The sequence below is a fragment of the Monomorium pharaonis genome, chromosome 1 (genome assembly GCF_013373865.1).
Source record: "Monomorium pharaonis isolate MP-MQ-018 chromosome 1, ASM1337386v2, whole genome shotgun sequence".
Taxonomy (NCBI): domain Eukaryota; kingdom Metazoa; phylum Arthropoda; class Insecta; order Hymenoptera; family Formicidae; genus Monomorium; species Monomorium pharaonis.
In genome coordinates, this window is record NC_050467.1 from 23,392,546 (window position 1) to 23,413,230 (window position 20,685).

The 20,685-nt window shown below is 34.1% G+C and overlaps 1 protein-coding gene and 1 long non-coding RNA gene across 8 annotated transcripts in view; one reads left to right on the plus strand and one right to left on the minus strand.

Moving 5' to 3' along the window:
• LOC105831122 (atrial natriuretic peptide receptor 1) overlaps positions 1 to 20,685 on the minus strand; it is a 97,847-nt gene that overhangs the window by 19,382 nt on the left and 57,780 nt on the right. For all 7 annotated transcript variants that reach the window (XM_036286658.1, XM_036286598.1, XM_012671031.3 and 4 more), the window contains 4 exons: positions 20,468 to 20,623; positions 11,165 to 11,241; positions 10,812 to 10,903; positions 1,155 to 1,304 (listed from right to left, as the gene is read on the minus strand). In XM_036286658.1, coding sequence (XP_036142551.1) covers positions 1,155 to 1,304; positions 10,812 to 10,903; positions 11,165 to 11,241; positions 20,468 to 20,623 — 475 coding nt within the window. The remainder of the gene's footprint in view (positions 1 to 1,154; positions 1,305 to 10,811; positions 10,904 to 11,164; positions 11,242 to 20,467; positions 20,624 to 20,685) is intronic.
• Positions 1 to 20,685, plus strand: part of LOC105831124 — a 39,651-nt gene that overhangs the window by 11,564 nt on the left and 7,402 nt on the right. The window lies entirely within an intron of this gene.

Here is a 20,685-nt window from a genome sequence, read left to right on the forward strand (position 1 = left end):
TTTTTATCTAAATGAAATGGTTTCAGTATTATCGCATTGATATATCGTTTTTCATTGACCTATCTGTCAAATCATACCATACGTAATACACATATTTTCGAGCAAGTTTCTGGAAAATTTTGTTCTTTAATATCGCACTAAAAACATAATAATTACGTTAATGAGCCACGTGCAACGAATTTGCTCAGGTTAACAGGTAATTTTGAAACTTTCTATATTTTGCATCGCATGCACTTGTCCGTGGGCGAATTTGAATTAAAATGGATTCTGTTTGATAATTATATTGCTACTTTACGGATTATGCTTCCCAGTGACGCTCTAATTATCCTGTTCCAATTTTTTACCATCTCATTGTATGCATTTTTCGCAGTTTTTGCTTTTTTTCAAGGTTTATTTCAATTTTAAACTCGACCAATTTTCAATAATTTCCGATCGTGGCCTGTCGCGAGCAAGTCGTTCGATTCGATTAATTTCTATTTCCATATTACACCAATCAATTTCACGCCGTCTATAACACGAAAAGATTCTTTCAATTAATTTATGGCACACTTAATGTAAAAGACATTTGATAAAGCGATTATTATTATTATTATTTGCATTCACATTAATTAATGTTTGACAGGAAGAATTCGTGTGTAAATTTATATTTATTCGACTGATTTATAACGCGTTAAATTAGTGATAATATGATAATAGACAATAATTAGGATGGAAAACAGTATTATTTGATACACGGAAGCAAGCCAAAAGTTAATTAGAGCCAGCTGTAAAGTAAATTTAAATGTTGTATGTTATTTAATTGTTGGAATCAAACAAGTAGAAATATTCCTTTGAATAAACATTATTATAAATTTATAGCACTTAATAGCATAAATTTCTCAAAAATTAAATATAATCGAATCTGTAATATATAACAAATGTAAAACGCGATATGTAACATAATTTAAATATGTTACTTTGAGTTAGAAATCTTGTACTTCGGATTTGTTCTTATGTAAATAATTCGGCTATTTAAATATTTATAAGCCCTTTGCGAAACGCAAAAGATACTTCGAACAAATTCTCTGCAAAAGTGCTCTCGTGGTAAATGTAATAGCAGTCTTGTTTTTTTTTTTTCTTAGAAAAAGTTTTATTCGCGTTTCGCGAAAACTTACTTTGGTAGTAACTGGTAAAGAAGTTCTTCGCATTTACGTTTCTCCTCGAGGTAGTCAGCCGTGCGTTCCTCTACCAGCGTTTCTAAATTCGTGGCGTACTGCTCCATACGGGATAGTAAATTGTCCAGGATATTGCTGCTCTCGTAGTCCCTGAAACAGAGAAAGAATACATACTCATACCTAATATTCATATTTAACTTTGATATAATGCGACGGGAAGGAAAATGCATCTCGCAAAGATTACTCATGAATTATTTAATAAAACATTAAATTGAATGTGTCGTACAATCGAATACTGATAGCCGAATTTCAATCCGTGAACAATGCCGAGAAATTCTTCAATTTAATCCGTGCCGCGTGCTACATCAATATTGTTCGATCAAAAGCCGCGGGAAGCTGCTAGAAGCGTCCATAGATCGGATGCGTAGGTTAAACCATAATCGAGACAGCGAACCTTCGCAAAGGACAGTTAATCCAATCTCCGCGATTGTGGTCAGTCGAACGTAATATCTACATCGTGTAGGTATGAGGGACCGATATCGACAATGGTTTGAGATCGTGATAATCGATTCTTGCGGAAACTATAACTATGATGATCATTTGGCTGAGGATATTATTGAAAATCAATTTTTTTTATTAATTATACATGATTTTTCAATGATGTGATTCATAAAAGAGATTGCACGTGAAAAATGAAACGGAATGAAAAATGTTAGAATTATTTTCTTTAAGTAATTGAGAAAAATATAATGAGAAATTGTTTTATTTAAATAATAAAGGAAAAATTTTATTTAAATCTTGATTATGTATCGCAATCGTACATCATTTTTCATTTTTCTTATATAATAGAGAATTCTTATCTATTTATTTTAATATAACTTACAATGCGACAAAAAATTTATCTCATTCAAGGAAACTCTGGATTCTTTAGCGGAATGAAAATTATTGCGAGAGAAGAAATGCTCGTGGTCGTCTGCATTTTAAAAATAACATCTCAACTAAGGTGTATGCAGCTTCGCGCGGAATTAATGGGTTGCTTTTAAGTTTAGCATTCTCTTTGACGTAAAACATCGCTCAGTACTCAGAAAATCAAACAAACAAAGTCCTAGCTTCAGGTGAAGAGAAAATCATAAGATATACAATAAGGAAATTTAGATGGATTACATAACAAAAGCAGAAAATACTAAAACAAGTCTAAAAATTATTCATAAAAGATTATATTATAAACAAAAATGACAGTAATAATAATAAAACAAAAATGAAGTAATACCAGACGCGATTCATAGAGAAAGTAATTATTTTAATGTAATTTTGTCATAAAAATGTCATAATGGTGATAAAAATTAAAATAACGATCGCCATAATTTCTTTCGTGATATGTAAGAGGTTTCCGCGATGTAAAATTGCTTTATGATAGGTGATGATTCACTATATAGTTCTATTAATAAAAATACTAACTTTTAGAGACACGTGTCAATGTGACATGCCAAGACTTCCTCGTTTACTTTCGTGGAAGAATGAACGGAATGGCTTCCGATGGCAAGGGTCTACTTCTCGGGTTATCAGGGAAAACTGACATAACACAACACGCATTCCGAGGATAATAGAAAGGGACGCGAAAAATATCGACATCGCTAGAGTATCACGTAGTCGGCATCAGCTGTCGACATTTTGGCCGAGTTTTGCCAGATAAAATAACGATATCTCTCTTTGATAGAAATGTTCTCTATTATTCGCGATAAGTTTGCATATGCAAATCCAATTTTTTTCTGTGCTAAAGATAATAATATAGAACGGATTGAGATTGAATCGAATCTATTGTTTTTTGAACAAATATGTAAATATTTTCGATAATGCAAAAACTAAAAAATAACTGGTTACTATTTTTACTTATATTTTCTCAGTGACAAATATTATCTTACATATGAGATATTCATTTGTCATTTGTTCTAAAAGAATAAATTGTATTTTAGAGAACATTTAAAGCAAAAACAATATGTCACATTACTTTATTTTCACAGTTCATTGAAATTCATAATAATTTAGAACTTACTTTACACCATTTTAGAGATAAGCAGCTTATCGCGAAACTAAAAGCGAAAGTACGTCGCGGAAAAAACTATGCCCTTTTTACAGCTTTTATCTTTGTTATGAAAACTTTTAAAGGTATGTATAAATCGGCTTTTTATCTGCACAATAACGTGCGCACCATTTACTGGAAATTAGCAGTTCGTTCACTATCGCAAGGTCGGAGGATATGCACCAAAAGAAAATCGATAAATGATTTCTGTACTTTCACGATTTTATTCAATCTCGACAGTTTCAGCGAAATACATATTTATAAAAATATGTGAATTAGATTTGATTAAAAATAAGCAGTAAAAATAAAAAGTTATTATATGTATATATTACATTATTGTTTTATTAAAAAGCAAAACTTACTTTGTAAGCAATAAGTGAATTATTAAGTTTGTAGATGCCTGGTAAATCGTTTATCATTAATGATCTTTGCCATAATGATATAATTGTTTGTATATCTTATTTAAGTGAAGTCATTCAGGTCAGTGTAAAATTTATGACACATAAAATGCATCTACCTTATTAATAATTGTGAAACGAGAGGATTTAAACGTAAACAGGTTAATTTGTTGAACACGTTAATTATTCATACTGCTGAGCGTACTGCTAACAAGCTTTTTGCTCGACTGCACACAAGCGGCCAAATTCGGCCTCGCGCACTGAACTTTTCTGAGATTTTAAATAAATTCGTGAACATTTTTAATATCTCCAGAGTAATTGTATACACAAGATATTTCTTTTCTAATTTGACTTTAATTTTTTTGACTTTTCTTTCTTTTATTTTTGGAAAGATAGTAAGCACTTCTTGTGAAATATTAAAAGAAATTATAAAAATACGGAAATATTAAAAGTGAAATTTTACAAATAAATGATTTGTTCTGTACTCTGCTTTATAGAAATTGATATTTTAACTGTTTATAATGATATTATAATGATATTATCCAAAATAATTTTTTACAAAAATAATATATATTATTTATAATCAATGATGTGTGTATTTGATGGTGATACACTGAGAAAAAATATTGTTGATTTGACAAAATTTTCTAACTAAATTAAAATTTTGTCAGTTCAAGAATTTTTGCGTTTAATTTTATTGCAACAAATTTTAATTTAAGTATTTATATAGTTAATTGAAATATGTAAATATATGTGAATAGATAAAATTTAATTCAGTTGGAAAATTTAGTCAAATTAACATTTTTTTTTCATTATATGTATGTAAATTATAAATAAAACGTTATTTGTTAAAATTAAATAAGATAAATTTTATAATTTAAAAAATAAAAAGTACAGTTTTGCTCCACGAATTAATAAAAGATTGATATTGATGTGAATTTCTACGAGGGTGGAATCTAAACAGAGAACGAGGAAACCTTTTGCTTGCTTCACTCGCAATTCGTGACTAAAATGATAAGCGAATTGCTCTACTACGGTCCGCGTACAGCCGTGTTTTATTTATAGCGGATACTTAAGCGGAAAATTTTGCGAGGAATGTTTCTTTTTATGAAATGATATCTGGGCTTTACGTAAAATCTTCCAATTAAATATACATTACTTTGCAGACAAATGTTTTGAATACCAAAAGAATTATAACGAGATCCAAATGTAAAAAATTCGAGTGGTCGGAATTTTATAAGCAGCTACAAAAATGAACGCGATATTGTAGTTCATACGGTTATAATAACGTTTTATAATTTTTAAAGTAATAACGAGAGAAAAATTTCTTTGTCAATGATTTTCTTATGTAACTGCCCTGTATAATTATTGTCGGAAAGTACGGAGAACTTGCATTTCACTTTACGATCTTAACGTTGAAGCTTTCGCGGGCCTGTTGCGTAATTCTCTTATGAAATATCGAACGTAATTATCTCGCTCGATCTAGTTCCCGACTTGTAGCGCATAGCGCACGTGCGCTAATATCAACGCCGGGCCCTCGAGCAGAAACACACGTGTACGTAGTTGTACGAAGTCACGCTACATAATCGTCTTTCAAAGAGATGCCGTAACTATGTTAACGTTGGAGAGATTGACATGCTTCAAAATAAAAGACAGATGCCCTTATTCTAAAATAATTTTATGATAACGATACTTTCCAACTATAGCATCATTAAAAGTTTGTACTAGAACATCAAAAACTTATCTAAAGTAAATAAAATGGATAAAAAATAATTCAAAGAATTTTGAACATTTAATTGACAGGAGAGGTTTAAGATTTGTAAGATAATGATAATTTTTGTGAAAAAAATTGAAAGGATTAATGACGAGCTTAAAAATAGGCTAAATAAATACGGAGAATTACGTACAGTTAAAAATGTACATTTCTATTTATGTGAAAAACGAATTTGATTGTCAACCGTGATGTTTTCAAAGTTATAACTTGGTTAAGTGCATATTATATTATTTTACATAAGGAGGGAACAAAGTGACGTTTGACATCGTATAATAGCGAATAAAATGTTTGCAGAATGCACACACGCTAATGAATCAAGATTTCTATCTTATGTGACTATCTTATTGGTTCAGACAAGGAAATTACATAGAGTTACATTATCATCGTTTTTTAATGACAAAAGATAAATTGTGAAAAGCGAACTCCACCGATTTACCAAAACGTAATCGAATCTCATTTTCTTTTGTTAGGCTAAAGACATACGAACTACATTCCAATTGGAGAAGGATTTAGTAAACTGAAAGCACACCTGATACCTACTAAGTAATTAATCGTTCCTCTTTAACCACATCGGTTTAATGAAACTGATGGACGTTTCGTAGTTTGTTTTCATAGTGACCACCAGTACCTATGCTACTTCATTAGTAAAATGTTAACATTGCACGTAGAGAAAATGTTTTAGACACTAAAGATTTATGAATATTTTGAAAATAAATTTTTAAAGAAATTTATCGTGAACAGATTATCATTTATTGACTTTTTTAGCGTGTAAGCCTCGATTAAAGTTTTAACAAATAGCTGACCTTTCAATAATTGAAGATTTAAATTATATTGTTACTTATATTTGATAATTTAATATCCGTGAAATCTATTTTCGGGATAAAATATGCGGCTTAATGAAATTCTTTGTTAAAGAAAAATCAATTTTATGTTTGTGAAATACATAATTTAGCCTTCAAGTATTCCAGTCATTTGAGAAAAAAATTTATATTACCTAGCATACTTAGTGCGCGATACGTACTCGTGATACGATAAAATTAAAAAAAAAAAAAATTAGTTTTCTAACTAATCGTAAACGGCTCAATATTCCATGATAACGTTATGAAATGTGTTCGAGATCGATTTTATAGCTCGAGAAATAATAGAGGCGAACGGGCTTAGGGCGGGCCTTGTTTGTGAAAGATATTAAATATTCCTCGCGCGCACGTTGTCTTTACAGAATATGATGTGATTTATAATGTAATATTGGCACGAGTCACGCATAAAAGCCTAAGACTTCTTACGCGAAAGTAAATCTTTATCTTGGAGAACTCTCGTGGAGTTTAGAGATTTAAAAAAAAAAAGTTATATTAAAAGGCCACGCGCGTGGCTTCTCTCTGAAACAACTATATCAAGTGGCTCTTCGTAACTGCATCATAGTATATCATCACAGCTCTATGCACAAACTTAATTAAATTACTTTGTATAATTTAATATATTTTTATAATTTTTATGATAACAACCACGAGAGAAACTTCATTTAAGTGCGTGACAGATGGTGTTGCATTTTGCGAATTTTTTTCTACTTTTACCATAAACACTATTTTCTCTTTTTATATAACCAAGCTCTTATTTTTTCATCTTCATTTACCTTTTCATATATTGTGCGCGCGTGTGTTAAGCTTTGAAATAATTTTTTTTTTTTAGATTATTTTTTAGATTACAAGAACTTGTTTCGTTTCTCTTTCTATTTTTTTCATCTTTCGGGTCCCTGACCCTTTTTATCGCGCTGGTAATTTAATAACTCGTGTAAATGAAAGCAAAGAGACACGAACCCATCACCGGAAGATAGACATGAGCAAAAAATATAATGGAAATTTATATAGAATACGCGCACATGTAGAATTATAATCGCTGTCGCGAGAGCCTTGTCTGGCTTTAATAATTTTTGATGTGCCGATCAAAGGAAACGTTTCATGCTTACTATATTTCTTATTTAATAATGATTTTTTTCTGATTTTAATTCTCTCTGCGACTGGACGGAAAAGGTACATAATGATTTAACTTCAGGGCAACGGTCCCGAGAGAATCTCCCAACAGTAAAAAATTCTTATAAATGCTCGTGATGTTATCTTCACGAATTTAATGTCCGGTACGCTGATAAACGGATGAATCTCTACGACACATCCATTTTAATCTGCCGCTACCAATCGCGCTATACGTTGCAGTATTGAACACCAAAGCTGCCTCAATGCCTCCCACGTGCCGCATGCACGTCCGATCGCCTTTACACCGGTATTCATTCGCGGTAGGCAATGGCGCACTTCAGTCGAATACGTAGAGTTCGTTTTTACGCGTTTCAAATGCGGGTCTATCGCGAAATAGGAATTCTCGTAATATCACGTAAGCGCGCGGCGCGTACGTGATGGAAAACTGTGCAGGAGAAAAAAAAAACGCATGAAACGCTCTTAATAAAAAACACGAGTACGAAAAAAATATTTTACATTGAATATTAAAAAGTATTCACAACTTGCTCTTCAGTTATTAATTCCAAATAACGTGGTCACCTTATTTCCGACCAGACTGCATTTGGAGTTAGTTTGCGTAACATATTCACGTGTTATATGTGTTGAGAATAGTTCTAATTCGTTACTTAATATTCTGCTCGTGTATTGTGTGCGAAACAATGCGCTTATCGACCGACAGAGTAAATAAGATTTTATCGTACGTTGAAACATTTTGCGATATCATCCTAATGTTCTCATCCGTTGGCGTTAATTTGTGTTGGTAAAATTGAAGGAATTGGAATGCAAAATTAGTGCTGATCTTACTATAAGCTCTTACCATTACAATGTCTTATTTGCTTAAACCATTGAACTTTGTAACAATCGATGCATTAAATGGTGTAGCAATAATGTGCATAGAGATGTGTATTTATTTATAGATTGTGTAACAGATATATCTGCGTATATGCAACATTTTTCTGTAAATATAACAGCTTTGACGTTAATTAACAAAAACTGCAGGCGTGTTTTTGTAAAATTGTATTAAAAGTAAAAGTTGTAAGTTCAAATATACACGTGGCACGATATAAAACTTTCATCATTAAATATAACCATACATTAAGTTGATAATTTTTAAATACTTCAGTAACGGATTAAAAAATGGTTAGAGCTAACAATAAGACGAATATTTCTTTTAAATAAAAATTGATAAAAATATTTATCTCTTCAAATCCAATAAAAATCCAATAAAAGTCTTAGACCTGTGTGATCAGAAAATACTTGGGTTTTGAAATGTTTTTTGCTTTATCGTTCTATACACACGGTTCTCAAAGTAAACAAGCTTTAGGAAGTTTAAAGGGATTGTCAGTATCATGCAGTGTCAGTGGTTGTACGTATCTCTCAGAGTCCGTGATGTTGTTACAGTATTAGAACTTTAGTAAACAATACTTCAGCTGAAATAGAACACACTCCGATGTAATCCCGGCTGAATGACGCGATTTTTAATTACTTTTAACAAAATTGTGTGATGAATAATGGATATTGAATATTAGCTTTCAGTTAAGTATGTCACGTTTACGACATTAAAAGTATCAAATGTGAAGTGTAAAGGTGCTTGATGTTAATAGCTCAGTCTTTAAAATGAAACAGTTTGTAACAATTATTTGAAAATGCAGATTACGCATTGTATAACACATTTATATACGAGATGATTTATCTGTATTAAAACTCAACAGCTTCAATAACAATTTTTGGAAATATGGCTCTCGAATCTACAAAATTCTCACGAAAGTCAATCACCGGGCGCCACGTCGGTCCAATTCACGAGTCATGTGGACGTTATCGTCGAAAATGAAAATAAAAATTGTCGAGTGCTTCGATAAAACTACTCAAAGTTAAATGAGATCGGAAGCTCTCAATCAAACGCGGCGACGAGCCGTCAATCGAAACAGCCGTCCATCGAAGATATTGAACGAATGTCGATTGAATCGCTTTCCTGTGAGATTGGAGAATTCTTATTTGACGTAGATTCCAGCGCGCAGCATGGAAGGTGATGATGAGAGAAAAAATGCCTTTAGGAATTATGCAGAGCAGCGATCTCATTTTCTTATGTCAAGCTTTTCTCCCTCCCCCCTCACTTTCTCTCGTTTTTTCTCTTCTCTTTATCCTTAATTCACATTTTCTCGGATGATCACCGCCGATTCTCGTTGGACGATCGAAAATGTAAATCTTATCATTTTCATAGGTGATAAGACGCTCATTTTTAGTTTGTACCTCCTTTAGAAAAGATAATCTTGCGGATGATTCAATCGCAAATTTGTATTTTCGAGAAAAGCCAACGGCGTTCTTCCCGGGAAACCGCAATTTTCCTTGGAGAAAAGGTCGAACGATTGCTTCGATGATCGATTGCCAGTGACACGGTTCTTTCGGTTTTTTTTTCCGGCTTGTTCTGCCTCCTCTCATCGTCCGTCTTTTCCGCTTATTTCTCGGTTTTCTGTACCTCGACGGAACGCGCTCGGCCGTCCGGAAGCCATTCTCTTTCACGTGCAGTTATTGACCTACTGAATTACCGTGTGCCTGGACTCGACGATGTGTACTCTTTCTCGGGTATGAGATGATGCACAATGCCCGGAAGGTCGACAACTATGCCAATATCTAACCGGGGAGAGAGAGAGAGAGAGGGAGAAAGACAGGCAAGGGAGGGAAAAGAGAGAAAAAATGATGTGACTGCCCGATAGAAGAAAAAGAAATAGTAGCGCGATATCACGAGTTCTACTCTCGCTTTATGCCAGGCTTTTACAATGGCCCGTACAATTTGCCGCGTTGAATACGAACGCCGCTGTTCCGCACCATATACTGGAGATCGCAGTCAGCTATTTCTCAATTCGTTCGACCTGAATCTCACGTCTCCTCGTGCCAAAGACTCCGGCCGTAATGGGCCCGCGCAATTATATGTGCGATCGTTGATTGCCACGTCGAGGGGAAATCGTTGCTATTATCGACATTTCCGACATCTCGACGTGTAACCAACGAATCCGATAGAAATCTGATGGAAATAGCGGGGACAATACCTCGATGACGTAGTTAATGCATTCTTCTGATCGCTCGAACGTTATTTCGAGTTTTACAGCTCCGCGCTCGCATTATGTCCCAAGTTCGAGGTTTATCGGTATTTCAGACGACGGTATATACGCACTTTTTTCTACTATCATCTCGATATCCGCATTCGCGCTTTAGCTTAATGCGAGCTTTTAACTTAATGAGAGAATGGGTTATTAAGATTTGCTCGAGGTCCTGTTTTAAGTTTGCTATTAAACGTAGTATGACGTTTCCGACGCGAACTTCATTTGTAATTAGAAACGCGCATCCTGTAAATTATGATCTGTAAAACGTCGCTAACGACGTAAAATTTAAATTACTCACTTATTAATTTTACGAATCGTTTGCTTCAAGGCAGGAAAATCCGGTCGGTCCGCGGAATCTTGCGCCCAGCATTTTCTCATTAGAGTAGCTACCTGTAAAATAAAATTTATCTCGTAAAGCTGCGTTATACTCTTCCTCTGTTGAAAGTTTATTTTAAACAAATAAACAAACTAACAATATATGTGTTAATACGTTGAATAATATGAATATTTTATGGTAATATGTGGTTGATATAATGCTAATAAATAAACGACGATTGATTATAATGTGTAGCTAAATTGCATATAATCTTGCATATAATATAAATTTGAATATGCAAATCCATTTAAATTATTTGCTAATAGCACAATTACCTCTTCTTCAACGGAAGCGTCATCGATTACAGGCCTTAAGGGTGAACCGCCACCTCTTCTGACACCTTCTACTATTTCTGCAACAAAGACGAAGCGTGTCGCGTGGTATCAAAGTTTACAGGGTAATTTAAAAGAATCCCTTCATGAAAGAAAAAAAAAATAAGAAAGAAAGTGCGCGGGAAATAATCCGCCCGTTTGGGTGTAAAAATATCGATTGTAACGCACGACTGCTATAGGATGTGGTAACGTGTAGTAACGTGTTAAAAGACAATCGACGTAACGCCGCGAGGTATTGCACTGTGTTACAATTACTCAGAATTGGAGTGTCCGCATGCAATCGCGCGAAACTACTTTTATCCGTGGCCTAGTGGAGTAGTCCGCGCTTACGTCAGACGGCGATGTTCGCCTCGCGCGAGGAACTTTCTCCTCCGCCCACCAACGTGTTTCACTACTGTATCCACGTATCGTTTTAAAGAGCAGCCGGCTACAAATTTTCCGTTGACCGTTTGATCTTCTCAGTCGAGTACAATGTCGCTCGTATCGATTTTATTGTAGCGTATCCTAACCAGCATGAAGATTTTCCAGTAAGATGTATTTGCAGACTGATATGGGTATTATTTTGGGACATCGATGAACCGTGAAAGGTCTGTTTCATCGAGAACAATTTCTCTGTCGAAAGAGGGAAAACGAAACAGGCTTATGTGCTGTAATTATATTTTTTTTGCTTATATAAGGTACAATTTACTACTTTGCGATAATAAATTGTGCATTATAGCTTTTCAACGAAAATTATACAATACGCGTATGAGTGTATATTATCGAATATAATTAGGAGAAACAAAAATGTTGCTTAGATAAAATTGTAAAGAGTAATCACTGATAGTGCGATTTACATTTCCGGTCATGTATATGGTATACGTCAATTTCATCATAGGTAGAAATCATGCCGGAACAGGATGGAGAGAACAGCTTGCAATAACGCATCTACACATTTATGTCGGAACTGCACCTCGGTCTACCTCCGCTGATATGTCCGTCCCATGAAATGACGGGATTAGTTAAATGGTTTTCTGGTGCAAATGTCAATACGCGAAACGAATTGAGGTAAATCGACAATGGGAGGGGTAAATATATCGATAACAGGATTTAGTTCTTCTTTATAACGTATTTGTACAAAAGAAACGGACACAGAATTCTATTGCAACACATTACAATTCTTTTTAAATAAAATCAGTCTCAGTTACTTGAAATTTATGTGTAATTATAAAAATTATATTTAAGTATATTTGTTTTTTAATTAATATTTTTATTTTTTGTTGTATATTTTTTGTTTACTTATAATTTATTTGAAATATCGATACACGTTTACATAAGCAAAACTGATGTAATATAGCAAACAATAGAATCAAATGGAAATGATACGAAAAATCTCGATTTGGATGATATTCCATAGCCCACGCAAGAAAGAAAATATTTGCAAGCACTACTTCAAATATTCCCAAACCTCTCAAAAATATTTTCAAAAAGAATCCTCCAAATAGATAATAATGACTCTTGTGTATTATATATCATCCTTTACACATTCCATGAATTTTTAAAATAAAAAATTTCACTAAATTAATAGTACACGATTTCCATAAAAAAGGAATAAATAAAGAAAAAGAATAAAACAAGCAGAGAATATTTTTAATAAATTAACAGTTATAAATGTAAAAATTACATGAAAAGTATAAATAAAAGTATAATAATATATTTAGAATGAGTTCAAATTATATTAGCAATAATAATGCATAAGTATCTCAATTATTAAAAATTTTACTTTGTGTGTGTGTGTGTGTGTGTGTGTGTGTGTGTGTGTGTGTGTGTGTGTGTGTGTGTGTGTGTGTGTGTCAAAAGTACTAACAAATTTAAATAGATATAAAACATTTTACATTTATTAGAAATAATATAAAAATTTAGTGAAAATCGTAAAAATCGTCAGGCATTTTTTAGCTATTCTATTCTAATTACTATCTAACAGAACGTTGAATATTTTACAAAATTTTTCTCTGATAACAATCGACATCAATTTATAACATGTACTGTCTGAAATATCTCTTGTACTGAAATTCTATACGTTTCGAAATCCGTAAAAATATCACAAAGTTTAATTTTGACCGAAGTATTGCATTTTGACAGATTTCTGTTCTCGGAAGCCGGAAGATGATCGTGTAAATGTGCTTATAGTGTAATTGATTAGGTATCGAATTCGATCGCGGCTACAGGAAACCGGAATCCGCTGTTGCGCGCCAAGGACAACGGACACGTACTGTGCCTGTAAATATCTTCGAGAAACAGGTTGCAGGACTCGCAGTTGAGAGTGCAGTGAGGCCTCCGGACCTCGAGGAGAGGACTGACGGCCCTCCTGGGACTAGGACTGGTCCCACCGTCAGGACTTGTCCCTAGCATTTGTGGCAGGGCCAGGCTGCTCGTGCTCGAGGCGTTACTCCTTTCCGCCATGCTTTCTCCTCGAAGAGTCTGGCCGTTGATCAAGGCAAACTGTCTCGCCGAACAGTCCTTAAAAATTTACCGTCGCGATATCGGATCTTTCCTTCTCTCGTCCTCTCTTCTCTTCCTCACTTCGCGTACGTACGCGTGCACGCGCGTGTGCATGCAAATACGCACGACTGCGAATGAATTATAATTCCCCGTTGAGTCGGCATACCCGATAAAAATTTATTCGATAGATGGAATTTTGTATTGCACGAATACACTTCTAAATTCAAGCTGTTTCTTCGCGCGATCGCGAAATTTCGCGGTTGAACAAGATGTGGCATACCATGCGGAAAGTTCGCTCGTGAATATCGTATGTCGTTTTTTGACGGACGAAAATTGTCGAAAAGCGTTTCTCGATCACTGCGGCGTACGATGAAAAAGGGGAATTTAAATACAGATAGAACAGAGACATTTATTTTACTCTTTCGAGCGTTACCGAGAATAAATGGGAAAATGTAAATATATACAAGTTGTGCATCTTTGTGATTTATATATCACGTTTTTTACGTTTTAATTCGCTTAGCAATTTGCATAAATAATATTTAAATCACATAACTGTGCATACACATTTTTAAAGGCATTTTTTTAGATTTAAGGTACAAAAAATCTAACGCTGAAATTTAAATTGTTGAAACATTGATACATAAATTTCTATTATGTTTCTTGCAAATGCAATTAATTATGTTATTGTAGCACGCATAAGAAACGCATATTTTATTGTGTTTATCTCGACTGTGGTGTAACAAACATTCAGAATTAATTTTCATTCGTTTATCGTGCAAGAGAAAGGAGTGCACTTGATGTATTGCGTAAACAATATCTCTGGAAACTATTAAAACATTTACCATACTTTTTTCAGATGTATATTTATTTTATTTCACGCAAAAACATGTATTTTGCAATGAATTAAAATAATATTTATTAAGTATCATTACGTGCTTTATTCTTTAAAAAGTTGCATTAGTTCTTTTAAATATTTAGTTACTGTTATTATAATTATTTATAGTTATTTATTGTTATTTTCATCAATGGTTAGTTTATACAAATAATAATTATTGAAACAAGTTTAATCAAGTAATTAAATAAGATGAATTTTATTGAAGGATTACGTTTTCATAAAAAGTATATTTGTTAAAATATGTATCTTTAAATGATAATATTTAATGTCGAGCAAAAACTAATATGATGTATATTTTTAAATAGAATGCCAATTTTGTGCTAAATCTATTTGTAAAAGTTATATTACACAGTCCTAATGAATGAAGTTATTATCCGAAAGCTTTCCGGAGCGCTCAACGTTGAAACAAGCGTGATGAGCGTCTTAAAGTTTAATTCGCGTGTAACGATATTACGGTCGATTTATTCGACGGAATTTCGTTGAAAAGTTATGTCTCGGTGGCCTTGGTTCGTCGCGCTTGACTTTGATTTCTTTCCCCTTGTTTAACCCCTTTCTAACGTCTTTATCTGATCATTTTACGACCAACGACCCTGTTTTCGTTCGAGTTTACGAGTTTGTTACTTTCGAAATTTAGCTGAGAGATGCACCAATTTTTGTGCAGTGAGTAGTCGCGACTATTAGATGGAATTAAATATAATTTCCGTTTAATGTTTTCTCACATTTCGAAATATGTTTAAAACTAAAAAAGGAATAAATTCCTAACATTTTTGCTTGGATGTATGTATCACATTTTAAAGTTAGCAAACATTAAAAAATTGTACAGTTTGTTCTATTATTAAATATATATCTGTAAAATTTGAACATAATTTTCTTATTACTTTAAAAGTTATTTACTTTTTTATTCGCTCTCTTGAGTTTTACGTAAAATCACGATTCATAGTACTTATTTGCAAATTTGATGAGAAAGTAATATTACGAATTAAATCAAATTTTTTATACATAATAGTAAAATTCTAACAAATATTTGTGCAAATATTTATGTGGTTTCACTTTTTCGTAAAATTATTTACTTAAAACTGTAGCAAAATGGAATCATTTTTGTTGCATAAGTCACATTTTTGTTGCTTTTTTTCTTTGTAGCTTTCCGGTTTCAGAATTAAAAATCAGATATTCACGATTAAACTTTTTTGTCGTTGATTAAAAAAAAGAAATTAAATTAGTAGCCTGCAATTTTTAAATTTTAATAACTTTTAGCTGATATCGTAGTGCTAAAATATCCTTAAATAGAAAGAGTAAAACCACGAGAATTACTGAAGGTTATTGAAAGTAATCGAAAATCAATAAGAAAGAAGAAACTAGTTTCCAGAAACAAACTCGAAAAGTAAGTAACGAATCGCTTTATTGAAACGTCAAACGCAAATATTTATCATCGCTACACAGAAAGCAAAAAAACCTTCCAGGAATCACTCGGACGTGGATGGGTTATTCGATTCGTTTTAAGGTCTAACTAATAACCCGCAATCTCTCTCTCGCTTTAGAGGGATTTCGCTGTATTAGAGAAACACTTGCGCTTATGTCGCCCCATTCATGGCACTTCCATCGACCCCATTAAACTTTGTCCTATCGCGTACGTCGGTTTTAACTTTCTAACACCATAATCATTACACGCTATATCTTCTATGGACGTGCGAATCGTAAACTGATGCATTCGTGGAACGAGGAAATTGTTTCGTTCGTGTCGCCATTTCGCCAGGCCACCGAAAAATGGCTTGTGGAATTAGTAACCGCGAGCCGCGAGCTCGTAACCTCAATTTCAATGCCGAGTAAATTAGCACAAATGCTTTTCACTGTTATTCTCCGGGAAATGAAGTCGGGACGTTTTGCGAGTGAAATATTCAGGGTACAAGGAGCTCGACATTAATGCGGATATCGATATTGGATATAATCATTATGTAATGGATGTATATAACACATTTATCTGCCGACATACTTCCCGCTAGGTCTATGCAACAGCAGAGCTGGACATTAATATAACATTCCATATATTAAAATTTAATGTAAATAGTAAAATTAAAAATTAAGATTCTTAGCTACTCCTCAACAAAAATTTTCTTTTAAAAAATCAAGAAAAAAGTTATTCTTCCGTTTATTTTTTTTACGTCTGAAACTAACATCTTTTTGAAAATAAAAAATGTATTTCCTCTGGGAAATCCTAAGACATACATTTACGGGCACGTAAACAAGAATTGCGAAGCGGAAACTTTGAGAGTAAGAAGAAAAGCAAGAGCGTACGTACGGACGAGGGCAACAAAAAGAGACAATGAACTGCATTGCGAATTTGCACTGTTGCAAGCATGCAGCAACAGGACAATAAAACGATCCGTCTATCGCGACAAAAACACTCCGGAGCGAAGCGTATAAGAGTAAAAAGTAAAAGTTTCTTTCGATAGGGAAAAAAAAGAGAAACGGAAAATAAAAATGATGCAGTGCGAACGGCCGGTGAACTCGCGCAGGAAATGTAGCAGAATGCGAAACGGGTCGTTTACGTCGCTGTCTGATCGGTTATGCGATCTGTCACTTGTCGGATTACCACGCGCGCTTTCTCTCGCTGAGTTTTTCTCCGGTCTGTCAGCAAATCGTGTTCACTTTAACAAATCAAACCGCATGGTACAGGTGCAAAGTTAAAACCACCAGTGATTCAAGCAAACGATTGATCCGACTCTCGCGCTAATGTAACAAGCCAAAGCGAAAAGCATTAATAAATCTTTGATCCGTGAGTTCGCACTCATCAGCGGTTGATTTTTGTATAACAGAGAGAACTACATTACACTTTCTCTAATCTCTTATCGGAAATTTGCTCTCAATGTCGACGAGGAGTTGTTCTATCACGATTGGAAACTTTTTTAATTAATAGAAGATTCCCCTCCTCTCCAAAAATGATGAATGTATACTTTCTCCAACGAACTTTAACACAGGCAAAATTCCGTCTACTGGGAGACCTCTAACGTGGTCAGTGGCCTCTTTCCTCTCTAACACAGTCACCGGGATTTATTTCCGCGCGCTGTTTTTCCTTCACGTTCCGTGATGCAACGGTAATTGCTTCCGCGCCGATTGCAACGCGGATGTTACGGAGGTGCGTCGACCCGGCGGGTCTTTTCACACTCGGAATCGATACCGACGCCGATTAACCGGCGATTAAATCACGGCGGATAAATCACGCGAAATCAAATTTCCGAACAATCCGATAGATTGCACGTAATCTACTTTCATGCGTTTGCACGCAATTTACAAAAAAAAAAGAGAGAAAAAGAAAACACAGCGTGTCGTGAACGCACGTTGTCGGGTATGCCGCTCTTTCCTTCGTTTCAGAACAACACCTACGGCTCCGTTATTAGGCCGTGAACTCGGGCATAAGTGGTGCCCGATGATTTCACGTGTCGCCGCCGAAAGTACGTGTTTTTTTTTTTTATGCCGGAAAGAAAACTAGATAAATGAAGAGAGAGAGAGAGCGACCACGAGAGAGGAATCTCGGCGGAGCGCGCGCGCGAGAGCCGTGTGCGTTCTAGGACGCGTGAGAGCTTCGACTGAGAGCTTTCGGACCTCGGTTCGACATGCTCCTACGGAAACTAGCGACATTCTATTTCGCGATCGATTTCGGTCGCCAGGAGCTTGCGAGCTTATGCGAAAACTCCGTTACCGATTGCGCGAGCAGATATTGAACTTTCCGATGTTGTAACCGACGAGCTTTGACGGTAAAGCTTGAATTGCTTTACTCCAATCAGGGTATTACCGAGCGATTGGCATCTAATGTCCAACATCGATATGTGGTTATACGTTTGACGCGTTTATCTCTTCCTTCGAAGCCATCAATCGGATCAAGATGTTCTTGCAAGCCACGTTATCGAGCTTCGCTTTCCTAATCATCGATGTTTGATAAGATATTGACAATATCAATTAAAATACACATTGGAGTTTGATTACACGTGTTTTTATGTATTAATTATATATTATTTGATATTAACATTTATTGGCAATTTCTTACGAGAGTAAAAATATATCTTCGCAGCTTTTTACACAGTTAAGTGGATAAGAAAAATTTGGATTAGTTAATGAATCATAATATCGAACAATAGTCTCTAATTTCATATTTAAAGCTATTAATAATGTTAAATGTAATGTGCGAGATGATTGATATTGATTTTGTTTTAATATGATTTAAACAACTCTGCAGCGACTGTTGGTAACAGGTTACCTAAATTTCAACGAAAGCTTTTGCAAGCTTGTCAGAGTCAAGATTTCCTGGAAAGCTTTAACAAGTAACGCTATCCGGCAACCGATAAAACGGCGAGCGAAATTTTACTTATCAACAGGCAAAAAGTTCCTTTAAAAAATTATTTGCAAAATTAATGAAAAAATATGAAGCGTATAAATAATTTAGTATTCCATTTCTGTTCTCATAAAAAGTGTATTAAATTCAATTATAATTCTCGATTATCATATTAAATTAAAAGCCTTTTAACAACTTTTCTCTCAACTTCTCTAAATCGAAATCTATAGGAAGAAGTGTTCATTATTGATATCCTTTTACAAATGGCAAAAATTACTGAAATTGCAATAAATTATTGAAATAGTCTTGCAATATGCAATACACAATACGTAATTTCGCGTTGAAAGACGCTGTAATTTCTGTATAGGATTACGCATTGTGTTAATTATGAATTGTCTATATTGTTTTTTGTAAAAATCTGTAGTTTACCGTTAGCTAATCGTATCGTACATGTGAACATCACAAATCACGTCACGTGATGGTATATATGTTCGTGATTATATTCCAGAGCATGCAAACTACAAGAAATAAGGACACAAAAAGTCAATATTGTGCGGGGTGAAATAAACGTAGTTAATACGTATAGAATATAAGTTGCCGTGATTACACTTTTTAAAACGTCTAAAACAGCCAAAAAAGTGCAACTTATATCGGGCAAATAATGCTTTACAGTTTATTCTGTATTTTTATAGCAAAATATATTAATGTTTTTTATCGGCAACGCTTTTTGTATTGTTATCGTAAAATAGCATTTACAAAAAACGAATGAATGATTTTACACGAAGAATGAATTTATCATTATTTCTCTCTTTATCACGATTTCGCTAACATGTTTGTATGTACATAACGGTCGACATACATGAAACTTTATAGACCAGAGTTTTCCAAATTTGTATGGAACGTGACCTATTTTTAAAAATGTACGAATATCGATCTATCTAATTTATGGAATATGAAAAAGTGAGGGAGGAAGGAAGGAAAGAAGGAAGGAGTAAATTAATTATTTATTTATACCTTACTCTTCCTACTTTTTAATTTTTATTGAATATAATTTTATATAAGTCTATTTCTCTCTGAATATGAAAGTGTAAAAAATGCGCTTATTTTCTATTTCTGTCGATAACAGCTTTGATCGACATCGATGCGAATTATTTGCATTTACAAGGAACTTAATAATTGCAGTCAGTTCACACACAAATTTGGTTTTAATTCTTACCATTGTTAAAAAATTTTTCACGACCATCAGATATTGTCGCGATCCATACTTTGTTAAAATCCTTGTTATAAACTCTTTATTTTTAATAACACACACACACACACACACACATATTCTGTTTACAAACATTTTTATATATTCATACATTTTCTATGCATATTTCTCTCATATCTACAGTATTTAAACGAACTATAATGCAAGTTATGTATATCGAAAAAGATAAAAAATTGCAGCGTTAACCGATTTTTTGTTCGAGTAATTTTGAAACAGGACCGAGAGACAATTGCTTGGTACCCGCGATTATCTCGAGTGACGTTAAAGACTCACCGTTTGGAGAGAGTTCGTTGTCTCCCAAGTAGAATGGCCCTTGGCGCACTACGATCTCGTGAACGATTATAGCAAAGCTGTACACGTCGCCTTTCTGAGTACCCTCGGGCGGCCGTCTCTCCATCCTCAATAGTTCCGGCGCTGTCCACAGTTGTTCTGCAAACACCAAATTTCCTACTCTAAAAAATCGGAACGGTTCGAAAAGTTTAACACAACTT